At 43.9% G+C, this 22,250-nt stretch overlaps 1 protein-coding gene, 1 long non-coding RNA gene and 1 other non-coding gene across 3 annotated transcripts; 2 read left to right on the forward strand and 1 right to left on the reverse strand.

Annotated features, from left to right (window-relative positions):
* Positions 1–2,564: 2,564 nt before the first annotated feature.
* LOC106993965 (uncharacterized) lies at positions 2,565–9,361 on the forward strand. Its single transcript, XR_001440336.3, has 2 exons — positions 2,565–2,964; positions 8,927–9,361. It is a non-coding gene; the product is annotated as an uncharacterized LOC106993965 (long non-coding RNA).
* On the forward strand, positions 8,711–8,805 carry LOC114673300 (Z30 small nucleolar RNA). The gene has a single exon (XR_003724020.1). It is a non-coding gene; the product is annotated as a Z30 small nucleolar RNA (small nucleolar RNA).
* A 552-nt stretch (positions 9,362–9,913) lies between the features above and the next one.
* On the reverse strand, positions 9,914–13,593 carry PEX12 (peroxisomal biogenesis factor 12). The gene is given in 4 exon segments (XM_015119089.3): positions 9,914–11,225; positions 12,079–12,632; positions 12,935–13,389; positions 13,392–13,593. Coding segments are annotated over 4 exon segments (1,491 nt in total). The 5' UTR covers positions 13,474–13,593; the 3' UTR covers positions 9,914–10,825.
* Positions 13,594–22,250: the final 8,657 nt, after the last annotated feature.

Raw genomic sequence — 22,250 nt, forward strand, 5'->3', positions numbered from 1 at the left:
TGTTGAGCACTTACAATGTTCTAAACATGGTGCTACAATTTAGGGCTACCCATCAAAATAAAAGCTTGCCTTCCTTGAGCCAAATATGCAACTTTCATTCTCAAATATAATCCTCAGAATAACTTGCAAGACATGCATTATTTCACATTACATAAATGAAAAAAACTGAGTTCATTGCGGTAAAGCTCAAAGTTACACATCTCGTAAGTAGCAGAGCTGAGAGTTGAACACTGATCTATCTGAATCCAAAGCCCAATTACTCTCATCCTGCCACATAGCCTTAGCATTAGCTGGAAGAATAAGACACACATCCCAGCTGGGCTCGGTGGCTCACGACTGTAATCCCAGCACTTTGGGAGGCCAAGGTGGGTGGGTGGATCACTTGAGGTCAAGAGTTCGAGACCAGCCTGGCCAACATGGCGAAACCCCATCTCTACTAAAAATGTAAGAATCAGCCCGGTGTGGTAGTGTGGTAGTGCACGCTGTAATCCCAGCTATTTGGGAGGCTGAGCAAGGAGAATCGCTTGAGCCCAGGAGGCGGAGGTTGCAGTAAGCTGAGCTGAGATCATTCACAACCTAAAGAGGGAAACCATGTACTAAGCAACTCATGACAGTACAACATATACGATAACATTGAGCACTCTATGTATTAGGCATTGTTGTCATTGATCTTGTAACAGTTCTGTCAGGTAGATGTTATTATTATCCTCCTTTTTACAAATAGTGATACTGAAGAACAAAGAATTCAAGTTACTTGCCAAAATAGTCCACATACATGACCACTACACCCCAGTGCCACTCTGGAGAGTTTGCAATGTATGAGCAGTGTTCTCTAGGTGTTCTAGGAGTGACAATAACTATGAGTGAGCATCAGAAAAGATTTCCTAAATGAGATGATTTGTGGGCTGGAACCTGTAAGTAAGAAAGCAACAGGTTGGCCCCTCTCTTCCTTTCTCTGCCATCATGGTGTGTGCTTGACTCTGCTTCTTGCCATGTCTTCTCACAAGACTTTCAGGATTAAGTGATTCCTGGCAAAAAAAAAAAAAAAAAAAGCAAAATCGTCCCATTCTCCAGTGGATTTGGATGAAAATCGATAATAAAATCAGGTAAAACTCCAAAAGGAGACATTGGAGAAGAACCAAGCTGGGTCTATAAGGAATTGCACATGAAATGGCACATATATTTATGCTGTCTGACGGTCACAATCACATTACCATATCAAGCTGAAAATGTCACCACTATCTGGGGAGTTGAATATTTTTATTGGGAATATATTTTTACTCTCTGAATCTGTTATGAACGCGTTGGTTGGCTGGGTTCAGTAAAAAATATGTGAGACCTTTCATTTCAAAAAAAAAGAAAGAAGGCAACAGGTTGAGAGAAAGGGAGATAAATGGGAGAAAGATAAGCCAGGTAGAAGAAATAGCACACGCAAAGGCACATTGTCTTCACTGTCTAATCTCTCCAATCCTTAACGAACGAAAGAGGCCTAGAGTCGGTCTGGTACTGAAGACTCTCCATTTTATTTCTTCGTGTCCTTCTACCCATCCCTATCTAACATTCATCACAATCCTCATTCGCCTTTCATATGCCACTCCTCTATTTCCACTGCCGGTCTAATTTAAGCTCCTATTAGCTCTCACTTGGACCATTGCAATAGCTTTCTCTGCTTTCACTCTCTGCCCCCCACCAATCTAAATACAGTTGATGCCGGGCGCGGTGGCTCACGCCTGTAATCCCAGAATTTTGGGAGGCCGAGGCGGGCGGATCACCTGAGGTCAGGAGTTCAAGACCAGCCTGGCCAACACGGTGAAACTCTGTCTCTACAAAAGTACAAAAATTAGCCGGGCATGATGGTGGGTGCCTGTAATCCCAGCTACTTGGGAGGCTGAGGCACGAGAATCGCTTGAACCTGTGAGAGGGAGGTTGCAGTGAGCCGAGATCGTGCCACTACACTGCAGCCTGGGCGACAGAGAGAAACTCCATCTCGGAAAAAAAAAAAGAAAGAAAACTAGCCGGGAGTGGTGACGCCTGTCTGTAATCCAAGCTACTCGTAGGGCTGAAGTAGGAGAATCGCTTGAGCCTGGGAGGCGGAGGTGACAGTGAGAGGAGATCGCGCCACTGCACTCCAGCCTGGGCGACTCGAGTGAGACCCTGTCTCAAAACAAAACAAAACAAAACAAAAAACCCAAAACCATTTCTTCCCGCAATCCCAGGGCACACACACACTACTATAATCCTGCCTCAGATGCTCATTCCCAGTTACGAAATAGGGTACTGGCGAAATCACTCTGCCTAACAGTGGCCCCGACTGCCGAGGGCGGAGAATTGTGGAGGGGGCGGGAGAGAATTGCTCAGAACTTGGAAAGCGATTGGCTTAACTCTCAGGGTAGAAATAGCGACGCAAAGAGACGACGAAAAAGATGCGTCCGCCATCGCTTTCGCTCCACCCCTGACGTTCGCCTCGACCTTCGATTGGCTGCTCCTCGCACCAGCCACGCCTCAGGGTCGCCCACGTGACCCGATGTCCGCCGTGGGATTGGTTGTTCGGCGAGAGCCACGCTAGGCTGTAAGACCAGAGCCGGGCGGAGAAGCAGAGGCGAGGGACGCGGGAAACATGTTTGACCTGGGACTGAAATCTGGAGAGCTTGGCTACCTTCATCCTCCTCAGGCCAGAACAGGCTTCCTGAGACAGTCCAGGTCGTAGGAGTTTTACGAGTTAAAAAAGCGGGGTGCAGACCCCTGCCTGGGTGTTTGGTTCAAGCCTTGGCTCTGGCCTTACTCTGTCTTCCCGGGAGTTCGTGAGATTTGGACCTTAGATTTTTAGTATTATTTTGAGGGCCTCCTGTGTGTAAGCACTGGTTGTGCGCAGATGGCTGTGCAGAGCGCCATGAGGTAGAGGCTGGGAGAATGAGGGCTTGGAGGTGCTTGAGGTATGGTCTTTACCTACGTGAAATGTTGGAGGTAAGTCGGATTTATAACGTGTTCATGCTTTTATAATCTAGGAGCTTAGGGTTTAGTAGGAACAGTCGCTCATTCCTGTGTACTAGGCACCATTCCGAGTGCAGTGGCTACAAAGGCCAGTAGAACATAGTCCTGGTTCTTTAGGAACTCTGTGATTGGGCAAGTGGGAGTGAGGGCGGAAAACGTGAACTGGTGAGTAGTTGGCCTGTGATGCGTGCTGTGGTTGAAGAAAGTGCTGTGAGAGAAGGGGGGATGATTGAAGTAATTAGGGACATTTAACGGAAAGTGATATTTGAGTAAAGCTTATTTTTGTTTTGTTTTTTTGAGACGGGAGTCTCGCTCTGTCTCCCAGGTTGGAGTGCAGTGGCGCGATCTCGGCTCACTGCAACCTCCGCCTCCCAGGTTCAAGCAGTTCTCTGCCTCAGCCTTCCAAGTAGCTGGGATTACAGGCGCACACCACCATGCCCGGCTAATTTTTGTATCTTTAGTAGAGATGGGGTTTCACCATGTTGGCCAGGCTGGTCTTGAACTCCTGACCTCGTGATCCACCCGTCTCGGCCTCCCAAAGTGCTGGGATCACAGGCGAAAGCCACCGCGCCCGGTCTTGAGTGAAGTTTAAAAAGTATACTTAGGGTGGGTATTTATCCCTCCACGAAAGCGCCTTTTACTCAGCCAGCACAGAGCCGTCCCTTTGCGGTTCCAGATGCCTGACTGGGACCTTGCTTATGGATATGTGAGCTTTTAATCTCTGGCTGTCATCTCACCCCCTTCAACCTAAACTTGGGATGATTACTCTTCACTCGTTTTTTGAGTGATAAGGCAAATCTCCCCACACCTGGGTTGTGGGGAGAAGACAGGTAGAACAGTGCTAGTTTCTCGTTGCTGTTATTTTATGGTAACTATACAGCATTTTAAAGTTATATACTCTATGTTTAAATATCCCCCTTAAAAAGCTTGAACTATGTAACAATCTAGATGTGACTATCTTATTCTTTTCCCACAAACTAAGAATCCAAATAAATGTTAAAAATCTTAAAAAAAAAAAAAAAAGTATACTTAGGTTTTCTCCCCATCGAAAGGGGTGGAGAAGGCACTCCAGGAACTAGGAAGGCGTACCTGCCATCATGTGGCTGGAGCACATGGGAGGTTTGCCCAGCTGACCATGGAGCAGATAGGGAGGGATTAGACTTGTAAAGATCTTGAATTACATGGTAGGCTGGCTGTCTGGATCTTAAAATACAAAGTGAAATAGGTACCAGAAAACAGATATTAACGTGCTTTCATAATTCAGAAGGAGGACAGGTACCTCCTGTTGGATTGATGAAAAAAGGCTTCATGCAAAAGATGGCATTTTGGAGGGTTGCAAACTGCAGGGATAGGATTTTGAAGTATAGAAAGGATTTCTACAGAGGGGAAAAGACTTTGCAGATGGAGGGCATAAGGTCAAATAGAGCCAATATGAGGACTAAGGAAAATCTGGGTTGATTAGACTGTAAGATATGTTTGAAGGCCAGGTGCGGTGGCTCATGCCTGTAATCCCAGCACCTGGGAGGCCAAGGCAGGTGGATCACTTGAGGTCAGGTAAGACCAGCCTGGCCAACATGGCAAAACCCCGTCTCTACTAAAAATACAAAAATTAGTTGGGCATGGTGGCTTATGCCTGTTATCCCAGCTACTTTGGAAGCTGAGGCAGGAGAATCGCTTGAACCCAGGAGGCGGAGGTTGCAGTGAACCAAGATTGCACCACTGCACTCCAGCCTGGGTGACAGAGCGAGACTCTATCTCAGAAAAACAAACAAACAAAAGACATGTTTGCTTTATTTATGGTGTATTTAAGGATAAATTTGGGTCTGTTTTGAAACATCTTGATTGCTAAACAAAGTCGTGGGACTTTATTTCCTAGACTATGGGGAGCAATTGAATGCTTGTGAGTAGTGAGTAATGACTTAATCATACCTCCATATATAACGGTTAGTATGTTTGTAAGATTCAAAGTACATTGGATGGGAGAGAAACTGGAGGCAGGAGGCCCATTGAGATAGCAGTATTGTCTGCCAAAAGGAACGTGGGTTTTAGAGTCAAGCACTCATTGGTTCAGAGCTTGACTTTGCTCACAAGTTTCATTATTTCTGGCAGATTTATTTAAATTATTAAGCTCTCTCAGCCTCTGTTTTCTTATTTCTTTCTTTTTTTTTTTTTTTTTGAGACAGGGTCTCGCTCTTGTCGCCCAGGCTGGAGTGCAGTGGTGCAATCTCAGCTCACTGCAACCTCCGCCTCCCAGGTTCAAGCTATTGTCCTGCCTCCTGAGTAGCTGGCATTACATGCACCTGCTAACTTTTGTACTTTTAGTAGAGACAGATTTCACCATGTTGGCCAGGCTGGTCTCGAACTCCTAACCTCAGGTGATTCACCCGCCTTGGCCTCCCAAAGTGCTGGGATTACAGGCATGAGCCACCGCGCCCGGTCTCTTATTTCTAATGTGTACTCATTTCACCTGTAGATGATAAGTTAAAAGGTCAAGCATAACCCTTGTGTAACAGGCACTTCGTAAGTTACTTTCCCTCTTTTGAGACAGAGATTCAGTCTATCGCCCAGGCTGGAATGCAGTGGTACAGTCTCGACTCAGTGCAACCTCTGCCTCCCTGGTTCAAGTGATTCTTGTGCCTCAGCCTCCCAAGTAGCTGAGATTACAGGCGTCCACCACCATGCCCAGCTAATTTTTGTATTTTTAATAGAGATGGGGTTTCGCCACATTGAACAGGCTGGTCTGGAACTCCTGGCCTCAGGTGACCTGCCTGCCTCAGCCTCCCAAAGTGCTGGGATTACAGGTGCGAACCACTGTGCCCAACCTAGTTTTTCCTCTTTATGGAGCTTAGTTGCTGAATGGTGAACACAGACCAACAGCTGTCAGTTTTAACTAGGGAATATCAGTCTATGGATGTTGAGAGACGGCTGAAGGCAGTATATGGTGGCCCCAAGATTTTTAGATACTGACAATATCATTTTGAAAGTCTGGAGAGGCCAGGTGGGGTGGCTCACGCTTGTAATCCCAGCACTTTGGGATGCTGAGGTGGGCAGATCACTTGAGGTGAGGAGTTCAAGACCAGCCTGGCCAACATGGCAAAACCCCGTTTCTACTGAAAATACAAAAATTAGTTAGGCCTGGTTGTGCATGCCTGTAATCCCAGCTACCTGGGAGGCTGAAGTAGGACTGCTTGAACCCGGGAGGCAGAGGCAAAAGTGAGCTGAGATAGCACCACTGCATTCCAGCCTGGGTGACAAAGTGAGAATCTGTCTCAAAAAATAAAATAAAGAGGCCGGGCGTGGTGGCTCACGCTCATAATTCCAGCACTTTGGGAGGCTGAGGCAGGCAGATCACGAGGTCAGGAGTTCAAGACCAGCCTGGCCAATAGGGTGAAAGCCCATCTCTACTTAAAAAATACAAAAATTAGCTAGGCATGGTGGTGCTCACCTGCAGTCTCAGCTACTCGGGAGGCTGAGGCAGGAGAATCACTTGAACCCAGGAGGCAGAGGTTGCAGTGAGCCAAGATTGCACCACTGCACTCTAGCCTGGGCGACAGAGTGAGGGAGTGGAGTGGAGAGTGGAGTGGAGTGGAGTGGAGGTCAGCTTTTTCATTCACAAATTGATTTTTCAGATTGTGAATTACCCATGCTTCACCTTGCTTTCTTTATCTTCCATGTCCTTCCTCATTAGTAAATCTAAAGGTAGGACCCTAAAGAGAAATGAAATTGAACCTTTTATTTAGTTGTTACTGAAAAACTATAAATCTGGTAATCATACCTCAAGTTCTCTTTCTAGCTCTGCAGTTAATCTCCTATGGATCTTTGGCAAATCATAGCCTCTCTGGGTTCTTCGACTCCTCAGATAGAAGATTCTGGTTTAGCCGGGCGCGGTGGCTCACGCCTGTAATCCCAGCACTTTGGGAGGTCGAGGCGGGCGGATCACGAGGTCAGGAGATCGAGACCATCCTGGCTAACACAGTGAAACCCCGTCTCCACTAAAATTACAAAAAAAATTAGCCGGGCATGATGGTGGGTGCCAGTAGTCCCAGCTACTCAGGAGGCTGAGGCAGGAGAATGGCGTGAACCCGGGAGGTGGAGCTTGCAGTGAGCCGAGATCGGGCCATTGCACTTCAGTCTGGGCGACAGAGTGAGACTCTGTCTCAGGAAAAACAAAAAAAAAGAAGATTCTGGTTTAAAAACTTTTATGACTGTAATTTTAATCTTTGTTGGCAGAAGAATTATAAATCAAATTGCATATTAAATGAACTGGAATTTATAAAGAAATTTAGTAGAAAATCTTTTCTAGGCCGGGTGTAGTGGCTCATGCCTGTAATTCCAGCACTTTGGGAGGCCAAGGCTGGCAGATCACTTGAGGTCAGGAGTTCAAGACCAGCCTGGCCAACATGGTGAAACCCTGTCTCTACTAAAAATACAAAAATTAGCTGGGCGTAGTGGCACATGCCTGTAGTCCCTGCTATTTGGGAGGCTGAGGCAGGAGAATTGCTTGAGCCCAGGAGGCAGAGGCTGCAGTGAGCCAAGATTGTGCCACTGCACTCCAGCCTGGGAAACAGTGAGACTCCGTCTCAAAAAAAAAAAAAAAAATCTTTTCTAGGCCAGGTACAGTGGCTTACACCTGTAATCTAGCATTTTGGAAGGCCAAAGAGGGAGGATCACTTAAGCCCAGCAGTTTGAGACCAGCCTGGGCAACATAGCAAGACCCTGTCTCTACAAACATTTTTTTTTTAATTACCTGGGTGTGGTGGTGCTCACCTAAGATGTCAGCTACTCAGAAGGCTGGGGTGGGAGGATAGCATGAGCCCAAGCAGTTTGAGGCCACAGTGAGCCATGATCATGCCACTGCACTCCAGGTTAGGTGACAGGGCAAGATCCTGTCTCTACAAAAAGGACATAAATTTTAAAAAAAGAAAAGAAAATATATTTTCTAAAGCTTTTGCTTTTGAACTAGGCTAAGGGTAGGCTTATAGGCTCAAGCCTGTGATCCCAGGGTTTTGGGAGGCCAAGGTGGGAGGATCACTTGAAGCCAGGAGTTTGAAAACAGCCTGGGAAACATACCAAGACCCTGTCTCTACAAAAAATTGAAAAAGACTTTGCCAGGGGTGGTGACGTGCACCTGTAATCCTAGCCACCTGGGAGGATCGCCTGAGCCCAGGAGTTTGAGACTACAGTGAGCCATGATCACACCACTGCACTCCAGCCTGGTTGACAGAGTGAAACCTTGTCTCAAAATAAAAAATAAAAATAAATATTAATTGAAAACAAGTCAGGCATGGTGGCTTACGCCTGTAATCCAAGCACTTTGGAAGGCTGAAGAGGGTGGATTGCTTGAGTCCAGGAGTTTGAGAACAGCCTGGCCAACATGGTAAAACCCTGTCTCTACAAAAAGTACAAAAATTAGCCACGTGTGGTGGCCTGTGACTGTAGGCCCAGCTACTTGGGAGGCTAAGGTGGGATGATCACCTGAGCCTGGGGAGGTTGAGACTGCAATGAGCCATGATCAGGCCGTTGCACTCCAGCCTGGGTGACAGAGTAAGACCCTGTCTTTTAAAAAAAAAAAAAAAGAAAAGAAATATTAATTAGAAACCCATGGTTGAAACTTACCTGAATAGAAGGCTTTATTTTTCTCATAGGTAAGCCTGTGTTTTCTTGGATGTGAAACTAGGGCAGTGGGTTGCTCTTAGGTAATACAAGATGAAATGCAGCGATGCGATGATGAGTGAAGTAGTCTGACCTGGTATTGCCATTGCTTCAGTGTTGGCTTTGACCAGGGTATGATCTCTTAATCTTCTCTCTGAGCTGATTCTGGTTGTGGTTTTTCCACACAGGTGTGTTATATCCTGTTTGGACACTGGTTTTATCATGTTTAAGGTGTTTCTTTTATGTTCGTTTGAATTACTGATACTCATGTTTTCCTTCTTAGGTTGAGATGAAAAATCTTGCTTTGAATTCTTCACGGAGGACTACATCATTTCAATCTTGAATCTGGCTCAATTCTATTATTCACTTATTACTGTATTTAAAACATTTAATTGGCTGGGCACGGTGGCTCATGCCTGTAATCCCAGCACTTTGGGAGGCCAAGGCGGGCGGATCACTTGAGGTCAGGAGTTCAACACCAGCCGGGCCAACATGGCAAAACCCTGCCTCTACTAAAAATACAAAAATCATCCGGGTGTGGTGGCGCACACCTGTAATCACAGCTACTTGGGAGACTGAGGTGAGAGAATTGTTTGAAACCAGGAGGTGGAGGGTGCAGTGAGCTGAGATCACGCCACTGCACTCAAGCCGTGGCAACAGAGTGAGACTCTGTCTCAGTAAAAAAAATAAAAAATAAAAAATGTTTACTTAACCATGATATTTGCTTTAGTAAAAATTTTGAGGTTTAAAGAGAATTTTAAAATCCATTACACTTTTCTTATGGCATATAAAAGTTTACATTTTTTTTATTGTCTCAGCTAATATCATAAATGCCTTAATGTTAAAATCCATGGGATATTCTATTTAAAGTTTTAGCTTTATCACCTCTGTGCTATCAGAGAATGTGCTTTGAATTGGTAAAATGAGTTAAAGTATTGGAAAACACCTATGTTAGCAGAGGCTCTCAAAAATCATTTTCATCCTTCCTCTTCTAGTGATGATTTTTTTTTTAAACCATGTTTTCACCAGCCTGCCAATCCAATGGCATAAATGCTTCTACATAGGCAACTTAAGTGTTTCTTAAGTTGATGCAAGGTATTTCGCATGAGGCTGAATTATTGTTGGAGCAGAGGATTTTTGTTCCAACAACTGAATTGGCAAAACGTCAATATAAAAACACCTCAAAAAGTCAACAGTAGTCTGAATGAAAAATTATTTTAAACACCTCAAGTAATCTTTACATTTCTACAAAATCATAACAACATGGAAGTTCTTTTCCAGAAACATTTATTCTTAAAATCTACTTAAGTGTTTCATAGAAACTTTAGTAATAACCAGAATAATTCATGACAGTTTAGCAAACTCTTAGCAGCAAGCAGAAAGAACTTATTAAAATATCCTTTCTTTACACAATTAGATTAGTATTTTGCTTCACATCTTCATTGCTTGTTAGCTTTGCTTTTATACAGGAATCTTCAGACTAGTCTCTTTGTAACACTCAACCCCTATTCCTTTTTTAACCAGTTTCTCAAGAAAGATATGGAGAGCTCATACAGGAATATCCTTAAATATCCTAAATATCCAACTTTTAAGATGTCCTTTTTTATCCTTAAAAGCTGATAAACTATAGATGTCACTTAACAAATGGGTCACAGTATATGGAAGGAGCTTTTTTCCCCCCCTAAAGTGTTTCTAAGCATTTCTATCAAGAGCAGGTCTACATTTCTTATCGTTTACAAACTGATGAAATTTCCACCTTACAGACAGGCAAGTAAATGCTTTCTTTTCTAAAAAGGCTTGCTAACAACTCACTGTTCACTTTATTTTTTATGTAGTCTATTTTTCCCAAGAGCTTCTGTACTTCTTATATTTTAAGGAAAGGGATAGACAAAAACTTGTGTACTCATTATTCTGTTTAATCTCTACACTGGCCCTCATATCCCCTGCCAGTCCTGATTCTTCTACTTTAAGCAGTTTGGTCAACTGTAAGTAGGGTTCTGGAGAGCAGGCTAAAAGGTTAGGATCAAATGGCCATATCCTTTTAAAGAAATCCATATAGTCATTTAAAGTTCATATAGTTATGAATTGAGGCTGAGAAGTGTCAACTCAGTACCATACTGAAACCAGCTCTGTGGCATTATAGCGCAATATTTTTGTTGTGAGGATAAGACACAATTCCTTTTCAGTTCTCGGGGGAGTAGAGTTTAATCAGATGTTGTACTTCTGTTGGATAACCTGTGATGGGACAAGCTTGGTGACTCCTCACATAATGAAACACACAGCGGTAACAAAACACATAGCCAGAGGTGGCAAGAACAGTATCATTCACCCGGGTTTTACGACACAGTGGGCACACAGTCTTCATTTTGGGTAAGAGGGGAGAATCAGAGTTATAGTCTAGGTGTACAGGTGGTGGTGGAGTAGGCAGGGCAGTCAATGACTTGATGGTTTCTTGATTTTCAGATGAGTACCACCAGTCAAGGAACTGCAAGAAGAATACACCCACAGAAAGGCCAGTAGACAGGGATAAGGCAACACCCCCCACAGCTTTCTTCAGAGCTGACTTTATCTTCTCACTAACACTGTTGGGAGAAAAGAACAAGGAGGCAAAGAGAGAAACTTTATTTAGGTATAATTACAAAGTGACTAACATAAATGCAGTTCTTACATTTTTCATCAGAATCACTGGGACTGAATGGTTGGTAGACTATCTCCTTAAGGATCTATTCTAAATTATTCTTTCTAACTTACAGTATTTTAGGGGCATAGGAGCTAAGCTTTGTTTTTAGTAACAAATGATTAGGGTTTGGTTTTGTGTTTTGAAAGAGAAATCAGTAGAGAATTTGATTATATAAATCTCCTCCCTTTTTTTAGTGGAAGATAGTGATCCAGAAAAAAAAAATTCACTTAACAAAAAACTTAGCAGTATTGAGGAATGTATATATTTGAACTTGTAGGAGAACATAAATATGAACTAGAAGGAGCACAACAACAATATGATTAAGAGCACAGTCTTAGGCAGGGTGCAGTGGCTCACAGAGCACAGTCTTTAGAATTGTATTGATTTGGCTTGAATCCCAGCTCTGCCACCTTCTAGCTATGTAGCTACATGACCTTGGCAAGGTACTTAACTGCTTGGGTTTAGTTTCCTCAACTGTGAGCTAATACATTTACTTCATTGGGTTGTGTTGAGGATTAAGATAATGTATGTAAAGAAAGCACCTAGCACAGAACCTGGGACATAGCAAGTATGCACTAAAGTATACCTAGTATGATAAAGGTTACCAGGATGACAGTCCTTATTTTATGGACACAAGGAATAGCTTTTCTGTGACTTTATGCAATACCACAAAGTTAACAGGTGAATTTCACAAAACTGGGATAAGATTTTAGAATTTACTAACTAAAGATCTTTTGGAAATGTTAAGGCCTTACCTCCTGGCTGGCTGCTGCATCATGCTGGCCTTAGCTGGTTTGTGCTCCAGAGCTTGTATATCCTGAACTGTCAGTCGACCTAGCCGAACTCCAGCCAGCCTCAGCAGTGGTGAGTGATGCTGAACTTTTCCTAGGATGTATCGAAGTTGTTGTACAAGAAACCATCCTTCCCAGGCCATATTCACAAATGGGTAGGCTGCCAGGAAGGCTCTGTAAAATCGTTTCCAGCGGGAAGAAGGGGGATGAATAGAATATTCATCCTCTTCTCTCAGGCTAGAAACCAGCTTCTCCAGCTTCACTTTCAGATAGGGAAGAAGAACCAGGACCATAATTGATTTCCAAAGCTGCTTCTTTGGGAGACCAGCGCTAGCCAGTCTCTGAGACTTGTGAGTGTCCCCCATTACAATTCTCTTTAAGCCATAAAAGTTTTCAGAAAATGAGGCACTGGTTCTAGACAGGTAATGCTGCTGGACCAGAAGATCTAGCAGAGTAAAGATTTCATCAAACCACCTCCACAAGAAGCCATAGTGGGTGGGATTTGATTCTGCAAGAACCTAAAGCAAAATAAAGCAGTAAGTAAAATTCATTCCATTACACAAGTTCTACACCTTCTATTTACATTCCCCCTTTTCCTCTAAAGTCTACACATTTTGTCTTAAGTCACTTTTGGACCCTGAAATGCTGGGTATTCACTACAGGTCTCTACACATAACACAGACTCAATAACTCTTAAGTCATGGGATACGAGTTATTTGCAAATTGGCTATTTCAAACGCTAGGCTACCAAATAAGCACAAATTATTCGTTGGTTTTTACCCAGTTGTCCCTAAAACCTTTCCAAGAATTAATACCTTACCTTGACCACATGCTGAAGAGCGGGTCTCACTGCTGTCATTAAACTGTCCTGTGCTACCACCTCAAAGATGGATGGCTGGTCATCAGCTACAGAAGCAGTTGTGATGTGAGCCCCGTGCTCAGCCATAGCTTCCTGTGTGTACTGGCTTTCACTTTTCCCACAAACTCTCTCGTGAGCATGAACTTTTTCGGGAGGAAGGGTATCAGATGCGTGCTCAGTCTTAAAGGTAAACTTTCTGCATAATATCTGAAACTCGAAACTCAATCTTAAGGGGAAAAATGAACTGGGGAAAAAAGACCTGTTCTGGAGGCGGAGGGGAGTCTCAAGAAGGTTAATAACAAAGTTAACTCGGATCTGGGTGGAAGTGGTATGTGCGAGGGGGTAACTTGTCAAATGCTGCACCTCAGGGCAGAGCGTGACTGTGGGGGACGCGATCCTGTCGAGCTGCGAACCAGAAAACCCCCTCCTCTCCAATCGTGAGAGCTCAAAAGCCAGCCGACTCTTAAGGATTCAGTCGTGTCACTGTAAGCCCGGGACATGAAGGCTAGCTCCAGCTGTTGGCTTTGAGTATCGCCGCCCGCGCCCGTCCTTGCTCGCTGACCCCACGCGAGGCGCAAAGAACCCACGACGCCACGTTTGAAGGGAGGTCTCCGCTTTATGACAGAAGCCGCACCCGGAAATAGAAACCACCGAGACCTCAGGGACGCCTGGCGGAAGAGAGGCACTCTAGTCCCGACTGCGGCCCGGAAACCGGAACTAGAGAACTATGACCCACCCGAACTTCCGCTCCCGCCCCGCTGAAATAGAAGAGGGGTCTTGCGGTCTGGTTTTGGCTATGAATATTCAGCTGGTTTGCTTTAGTTTTCGTAGCTGGGTCTGCATGGTAGCCTCGCTGTTTGAAAGCTACAGCTCTGAACCTCTCTCTGCGAGGTCCTTTTGACAAGCTGTTTGGGGCACCGCGCAGACGTCTGGCGCCGGGAGCCAGAGCTCGGGCCAGTTGCTGAGCCCTGTGTTCCTCCTGCAGGCGATGGAGCTAGGGGCGGAGGGAGGAAGGGAATCTGGAGGTGGAAAGGACCTTGCTGTACACGCGCGGCAGGGATGGTGGTTAATTTATATGTCTTCGCCTTCCAGAAAGGATTTAAAGCGACAAAGCAGGAGATAGGAGCCTTAGATTTATTGCCGCCAATTATAAGGAAGGATGATTGGATTGAGAAAGGTTCATGCTTGTTCCTCAGTACTTGAGACGGTTAATTTTCATCCAAGCTGGTAGTTTAACGTCTTCCAGGTTTTGGCTATATTCAAGCATAACTCCATGCTCTTGCTATACTGGAAGAAAATGGTCTCCGTCCTTGAACACAGTTGGATATGTCACCACCAGCGATGTGAATACAGTGCTAAAACAGGGAGCTTTATGAATTGTAACTAGCATGCACTGGGAACACTTGACAGAAAGGTTCCCTTCATGCCGTTTTTATGCCAAAACGAATGTGATTTACCTTAAGGTTTGTAAAGTACTTTTACATTATGTACAGCTTTGTCTCGCTGGAGTTGGCTGACACAGGCTTATGAGAGTTCCACCTCTCCTCCCTTCCTCTGGGAAGTGCCACCTCTGGGCTAAATAACTGGGAATAGAAAGTATTGTTTACTGCCCTAGAGGCCCTTATGTTATAAAAATAATTGGTTTGCATAATGAGAACCCTCAAAAACAAGGTTTGGATTTAGTTATTCCAATAGGAGAGAAAGTCTTGCAAATTGTCCTTAATTATAGTTATAAAAAGTGTTTTTTACTCTACCAAAATCCATCATATTGATACATGATTTTTTTTTTTTTTTTTTTTTTTTTTTTTTTTTTTTTTTTTTTTTTTTGAGACGGAGTCTGGCTCTGTCACCCAGGCTGGAGTGCAGTGGCGCGATCTCGGCTCACTGCAAGCTCCGCCTCCCGGGTTTACGCCATTCTCCTGCCTCAGCCTCCCGAGTAGCTGGGACTACAGGCGCCCGCCACCTCGCCCGGCTAGTTTTTTGTATTTTTTAGTAGAGACGGGGTTTCACCGTGTTAGCCAGGATGGTCTCGATCTCCTGACCTCGTGATCCGCCCGTCTCGGCCTCCCAAAGTGCTGGGATTACAGGCTTGAGCCACCGCGCCCGGCCTTGATACATGATTTTTACCTTGCAGAGTTTTAAGACTGGACATAGTTTATCGATATAAAGCACCTGGATACATATTAGGTGCTTGTTTAATAGTAACTGTTATGTGCAAGCTTTTCTTAAGTGAATAGCAAAAATACAAAGTTGAGAAGTAGCATCAACTAAAGCAGGAAATTAAACATTTTTATCACTTAGGGATTTTTGGTTACAAGCAAAAGAAACAAACAGGCTAATTTAAACTAAAACGGAATTTATAGAAGTGTATGGAATACCTCACAAAAATAGGTAAAGCCAGCCCTAAAGAATAAGAAAGTAACAATACTATTGGGACTGCCTAACAGGAATTAGAAGTACTTATCCAGGCAACATTGTTGGCAATGAACGAGATTCCACTAATTTCTGTTTGTGTCTGTGCTCATGATACAAATTTCGACTGACCTCTTGGTTCAAGTTCACTCTCCACCCTCTCTTTTACTCTTAGCCAGGGGAAGGCAAGATGTCTTGATTGATAGTCCCATGGAAGTACTCCAGAAGTTAACTAAATGAATGGCATAAGAAAAAGGAGACCGGGCACGGTGGCTCACGCCTATAATCCCAGCACTTTGGGAGGCCGAGGCGGGTGGATCACCTGAGGTCGAATTCGTGACCAGCCTCACCAACATGGAGAAACCCCGTCTCTACTAGAAATACAAAAAATTAGCCGGGCGTAGTGGCACATGCCTGTAATCCCAGCTACTCGGGAGGCTGAGGCAGGAGAATCTTGAACCCAGGAAGCGGAGGTTGTGGTGAGCCGAGATTGCGCCATTGCACTTCAGCCTGGGTGACAGAACGAGACTCTGTCTCCAAAAAAAAGAAAAGAAAAAAGAAAAAGGAAAGGTAGGGCCAGGTACAGTGACTCGTACCTGTAATCCCAGCACTTTGGGAGGCTGAGACAGGTGGATCATTTGAAGTCAGGAGTTTGAGACCAGCCTAGCCAACATGGCGAAACCATCTCTAAAAATACAAAAATTAGCTTGGAGTAGTGGTGCAGTGGTGGCGGATGCTTGTTATTCCAGCTACTCGAGGCTGAGGCAGGAGAATCGCTTGAACCCAGGAGGCGGAGGTTGCAGTGACCTGAGATCACACCACTGCACTCCAGCCTGGGGAACAGAGCAAGACTCTGTATCAAAAAAAAAAAAAATTGCAAGTCGAATAAGAGGTCTGGGAGGCCCAACTCTTTTAGACTGGATGATCGGAATGTCCTTCTGAGGACATAACAAACCTGAATTATGAGGAGCCGGCCATATGAAGAGTTGGGGAAAAGAATATTAGGCAGAAGGAACAATATTGTGAAGACCTTAAGGTGGGAAAGAGCTTGGTGTGTTTGAGGGCTATTATAGCTAGCGAAATGTGAAATGATGAGGAAATGAGCAGTGACTGAAAGGCATAAAATGATGTTAGAGAGGTAGACAGGTCAAACCATGCAGGGACTCACAGGCCATGGGAACGACCCTGGATTTTAGTCCAAGTGCAATGGGAAGCAAGCCAATCAAGGATTCACACACCAGAGATGAGATCAGGTGTGTGTATAGTGTGTGTGTGTATATATATACATATATATATATATATTTTTTTTTTTTTTTTTTTTGAAACGGAGTTTTGCTCTTGTTGCCCAGGCTGGAATGCGATGGTGTGATGGCTCACTGCAGCCTCCGCCTCCCGGGTTCAAGCGATTCTCCTGCCTCAGCCTCCCACGTAGCTGGAATTACAGGCACCTACCACCACGCCCAGCTAATTTTTGTTTTTTTTGTTTTTGTTTTTGTTTTTTTGTTGTTGTTGAGACGGAGTCTCGCTCTGTCGCCCAGGCTGGAGTGCAGTGGCCGGATCTCGGCTCACTGCAAGCTCCGCCTCCCGGGTTTACAATTTTTGTATTTTCAGTAGAGACGGGGTTTCATCATGTTGGCCAGGCTGGTCTCGAACTCCTGGCCTTGTGATCCACCCGCCTTGGCCTCCCAAAGTGCTGGGATTACAGGTGTGAGCCACTGTGCCTGGCCAGGTTTATATTTTTTAAAGATGTCTCTGATGGTTTTGTGGGTGTGCAATATTTACATCAAGCTTTACATTTATGATATATGCACATTTTTGTTTTTGTTGTGTTTTCTTGAGATAGAGTCTCCCTTTGTAGCCGAGGCTGGAGTGCAGGGGTGCAATCTCGGCTCACGCAACCTCCGCCTCGCGGGTTCAAGTGATTCTCCCACCTCACACCCCCCGAGTAGCTGGGACTACATGCATGTGCCATCAAGCCCAGCTAAATTTTGTATTTTTAGTAGAGACAGAGTTTTGCCATGTTGGCCAGGCTGGTCTCAAACTCCTGGCCTCAAGTGATCCCCCTGCCTCTGCCTTCCAAAGTGCTGGGATTGTGGGTGTGAGCCACCGCATCAGGCTAGATATGCACGTTTTTAAATGTATGTTATACATCCAAAAAAGTTAAACAACCTGGCCACTATGTGGACAATGGTAGAGAGAAGACTTATAGGCTTCTAATAGTCCAGGCAAAAGGTGATGGTGGCTTGGATTCATGAGATTGAATAGAGGGAGTTGGATGGCTTTGAGATTTTTTTGTTACTTGTTTTTTGTTTGTTTGTTTGTTTTTGTTTTTGTTTTTGTTTTTGTTTTTTTTGAGACAGAGTCTTGCTGTGTTGCCCAGGCTGGAGTGCAGTGGCGCAACCTCAGGTCACTGCAACCTCCGCCTTCCGGGTTCAAGCAATTCTGTACCTCAGCCTCCCCAGTAGCTGAGATTACAGGCACCTGCCACAATGCCCAGCTAATTTTAGTAGAGATGGGGTTTCACCATCTTGGCCAGGCAGGTTACGAACTCCTGACCTTGTGATCCATCCGCCTCGGCCTCCAAAGTGCTGGGATTACAGGCGTGAGCCACAGTGCCCAGCCACGGCTTTGAGGTTTTAAAGGTAGAATTGACAACTGGAGATGGATTGGATGTGGCAGTTGAAGGAAAGGGAAATCAGGAATGACCCCTAGATTTCTGGTTTGTGCAGCTCAGTGCAATTTATTAAAATAGTCACAATTATAGGAAATAGTTCCATAGTCCATGCTATGTGCCTGCCATAGTTCTAAGTGCCTTACATGTAATTTATTTCATTGTTCAATATTATGGTTACTATCTTCCTCCATTTTATTGATGAGAAAAGCAAAGAAAGGAGCACACAGATAGAGGAAACTGGGGGAAGAATAGCTTTCAAACATGTTAGGCAATGAGAAGTTGAAAGTTTTTGAACAGCAGAGAGGTATGAATCAAAGCTCTTAAAAAGTTTTCTTTTTTCTTTTTCTTTTTCTTTTTTTTTTTTTTCCCCGAGATGGAGGCTCGCTTTATCGCCCAGGCTGGAGTGTAGCGGCACAATCTCAGGTCACTGCAACCTCCTCCTCTCAGGTTCAAGTGATTCTCCTGCCTCAGCCTCCCTAGTACCTGAGACTACAGGCATGTGTCACCATGCCTGGCTCATTTTTGTATTTTTAGTAGAGTCAAGTTTTCACCATGTTGGCCAGACTGGGTTCAAAGTCCTGACCTCAGGTGATCTACCTGCCTTGGCCTCCCAAAGTGCTGTGATCACAGGCATGAGCCACCATGGCCAGCCTCTTAAAGATTTTTCTAATGACATCTTTACGAAATCTATGTCTATCTGCTAGGAGTTGTACCTTGAACCAGGTTTCTCTCTCTCTCTCTCTCTCTCCCCGTCCCCGCTCTCTTTCTCCCCCTGTCTCCCCCTGTCTCTCTTTCTCTTTCTTTTTTTAGAGATGGTTTCACTCTGTCACCCAGGCTGGAGTGCAGTGGCATGATCATGGCTCACTACAGCCTCAAACTCTTGGGCTCAAGTGATCCTCCCACCTCAACCTACCGAAGTGCTGGGATCATAGGTGTAAACCGCTGTGTCCAACTCTGTAACCAGGTTTTTCTAACCTCCTCCATCTCCTTATGATTTAACTTTGGTGGGCCATAAATACAGAATTACCCAGCAGTATAGTTATCGATTTGGTGATGAAATTTGGGGAATAGGTCTAGGCTAGAGATAGAGATTTTGGAGCCATATATGTAAGAAACATAATTAAACCCATGGTATGCTAGAGTGTTAGTGTAGAGAAAATATACGAGTATAGAACTAAACTTTAAAAAATTGGCTGAGTTTGGTGGCTCACACCTATAATCCCAGCATTTGGGGAGGCCAAGGCAGGAGGATCACTTGAGCCCAGGAGTTCCAGACCAGCCTGCGCAACATGGCAGGACCTCCCCACCCCTCTACAAAAAAGAAAAAAAAAATTAGCTAGGCGTAGTGACGCACGCCTGTAGTCGCAGCTACTTGGGAGGCTAGGTGGGAGGACTGCTTGAGCCTGGGAGGTCGAGGCTGCAGTGAGTTGTAATGGTACCACTGCACTCCAGCTTGGGCAACAGTGCAACACCCTGCCTCAAGAAAGAAAAAATCCTTGCTGCTCTTTTCCTCAGATACCATCTCTTCTTTCTTTGGTCATACTTTCTTAGGATTATCTGCAATTCCTGTTTTTATTTCCTCACTTCTAATCCATCCTCAAACATCTGTAGTATGACTTTTGCCTTCGTATCTCTACTGATTTCTCAGCAATAACATCAAATACCTCCATGTTGCTAAATCCTGTAGACACTTTTTACCCCTTCCTTCTCCTGTCTATAGCAACTAATATTGTTGATCACTTATTTATGCATTTATTCAACATATATTAATTTGTGTGTGTGTGTGATGGGGCTAGGCCTCACATGGGTAAGAGTGAACAGATTGATATAGTCCCTACTTTCATGAAACTCCGAAAACATCCTAAAATATACTATTCTGCTTTTCCTCCTACCTCTCTGACTGCTCCTTCTCAGTTCTCTTTGCATTTTTGGGTTTATCTGTTTCTTCCCCAAGCTCTCCACATTCTTCATGAATAATGTTCATGCCTACAGATTGAATTATCATCTGTATGCTCACAGTTCACAAATTTAACTCCAGATCATTCCTTATCTTCAGACACATATAATTAAGTACCTCTTGGATAGAGATCTTCACTCTAACCTAACATATAAAATGAACTCATCACCTCCCTCTCATTCCCCAAACTTCTGCCATCTCTTATATTTTCCTATTTTCAGTGACGAGTACCACCATTCATCCCTTGCCCAAACCTAAAACATAAGCCTTATCAGTACTAGTGTCAGACTTCCTGGGTTCAAATCTTAATTCTACCTTGTGTGTGTGTGTGTGTGACAGGGTCTTGCTCTGTCATCCAGGCTGGAGTGCAGTGGTACGATCTCAGCTCACTGCAAGCTTCGTCTGGCAGGTTCACGCCATTCTCCTGCCTCAGCCTCCCCAGTAGCTGGGACTACAGTTGCCTGCCACCACACCTGGCTAACTTTTTTGTATTTTTAGTAGAGACGGGGTTTCACCGTGTTAGCCAGCATGGTCTCGATTTCCTGACCTCGTGATCCGCCCGCCTTGGCCTCCCAAAGTGTTGGAATTACAGGCGTGAGCCACCATGCCCGGCCATCTTAATTCTACCTTTTAACTTCTCTGTATCTCTTAAAATAGAGGAAGTAATGGTACCTGCCTGGTTATCAGGTAGGTAGTGAGGATGTAAAAATGTACTTAGCAGAGTAACTGACATAAAATCATACTCAATAAATATCAACAGTTACTTGTTTAAACCACCATCATCATGTGGCTGGATCATTTCAACAGTTTCTTGAGTGATCTCCCATTAGATTATGAGCCCGTGATGGTCCCAAAAGGTGAAAAGAAGGGAGATTGGTCAATACTTTCACCTAAAAGTGGAAGAGAATGAGGTTGGAAAAGCTTTTCGATTGATGCTGTATTTTGAAAATAGCATTGGTTCATTTTTCCTTAAAATATATGCATTTTTCAGAGAAAGGATTGGAAAATAAAACAAATATAAAGAAGATAACATTTGTAATCAGCACCCAGAGAGAACCACTAATAGGTATATATACGCCTCTGGATTTAGAGTTTTGTATCTTTCTTTTATTCTTATCATTTCAAAGCATTTTTCTGTATCATATTTTTCAACAATATGATTTAAAAGGCACATCCCAATCATATAAATAAATACATGTTCATTGTATTTGAAAAGTACAGAAAAATATTAGGAAGAAAAGTAAAACTCTCACTATTCCGCAATAACCACTTTTAACATTGTGCTGAATATCCAAGCTTTTTTTTTTTTTTTTTTTTTTTTTTTGAGACGAGTCTGGTTTTGTTACCCAGGCTGGAGTGCAGTGGCGAGATCTTGGCTCACTGCAACCTCCACCTCCTGGGATCACGTCATTCTCCTGCTTCAGCCTCCTGAGTAGCCGGGATTATAGGCATGTGCCACCACACCAGCTAATTTTTGTTTTTTCAGTAGAGACGGGGTTTCACCACATTGGCCAGGCTGGTCTCAAACTCTTGACCTCAGGTGATCTGCCCACCTCAGTCTCCTAAAGGGCTGGGATTACAGGTGTGAGCCACCATGACTGGCCTATCCTAGCCTTTTTTTTCTATACATATATAGTCATACCATATACTATATTGTTTTGTATCCTATTTTTACTTAACACTTTATGAATTTTCTGTCATAAAATATTCTATAACATTATGCAGCTATCTGATTTACCATAAGTGTTTACATTATCTCTCTTTATACCTGGCTTTCCAATTTCCCCTATTCCTCTATTTTAATAACAGGAAATAATAATACATGAGTATGTTATACAAAATTTTAATGTACTTCTGATCACTTTTTTAAGAATGAAGTTTTAAAATACTTAAACACTTTCTGACTCACAGAGTTCATGGGCAAAATGTGAGAAAAATAAATAATCACTTTGCTCTCCATCCTTCCTTACACCCTGAAATTAACCTTAGGGACAGCTAGTTCATTTAACCTCATCAATCTTGTTCTCCAGTTCCAGGTCCTGGAATCTAGGTCTTAGTTTCCGAAAGAAACTTACTTTTGTGTAAGCACACCTATTATATACTAGGCACTTGACCTAATTTATCTGGTTTACGCTTCACATGCCCGAGAGAGATACTATCATTGTCTTCATTTCACAGATAAGAAGATTGAGGAGACATTAACTTTCCCAGTCACATTCAGGGTAGGGATTCAA

The sequence above is a fragment of the Macaca mulatta genome, chromosome 16 (assembly GCF_049350105.2).
Source record: "Macaca mulatta isolate MMU2019108-1 chromosome 16, T2T-MMU8v2.0, whole genome shotgun sequence".
Classification (NCBI taxonomy): Eukaryota; Metazoa; Chordata; class Mammalia; order Primates; family Cercopithecidae; genus Macaca; species Macaca mulatta.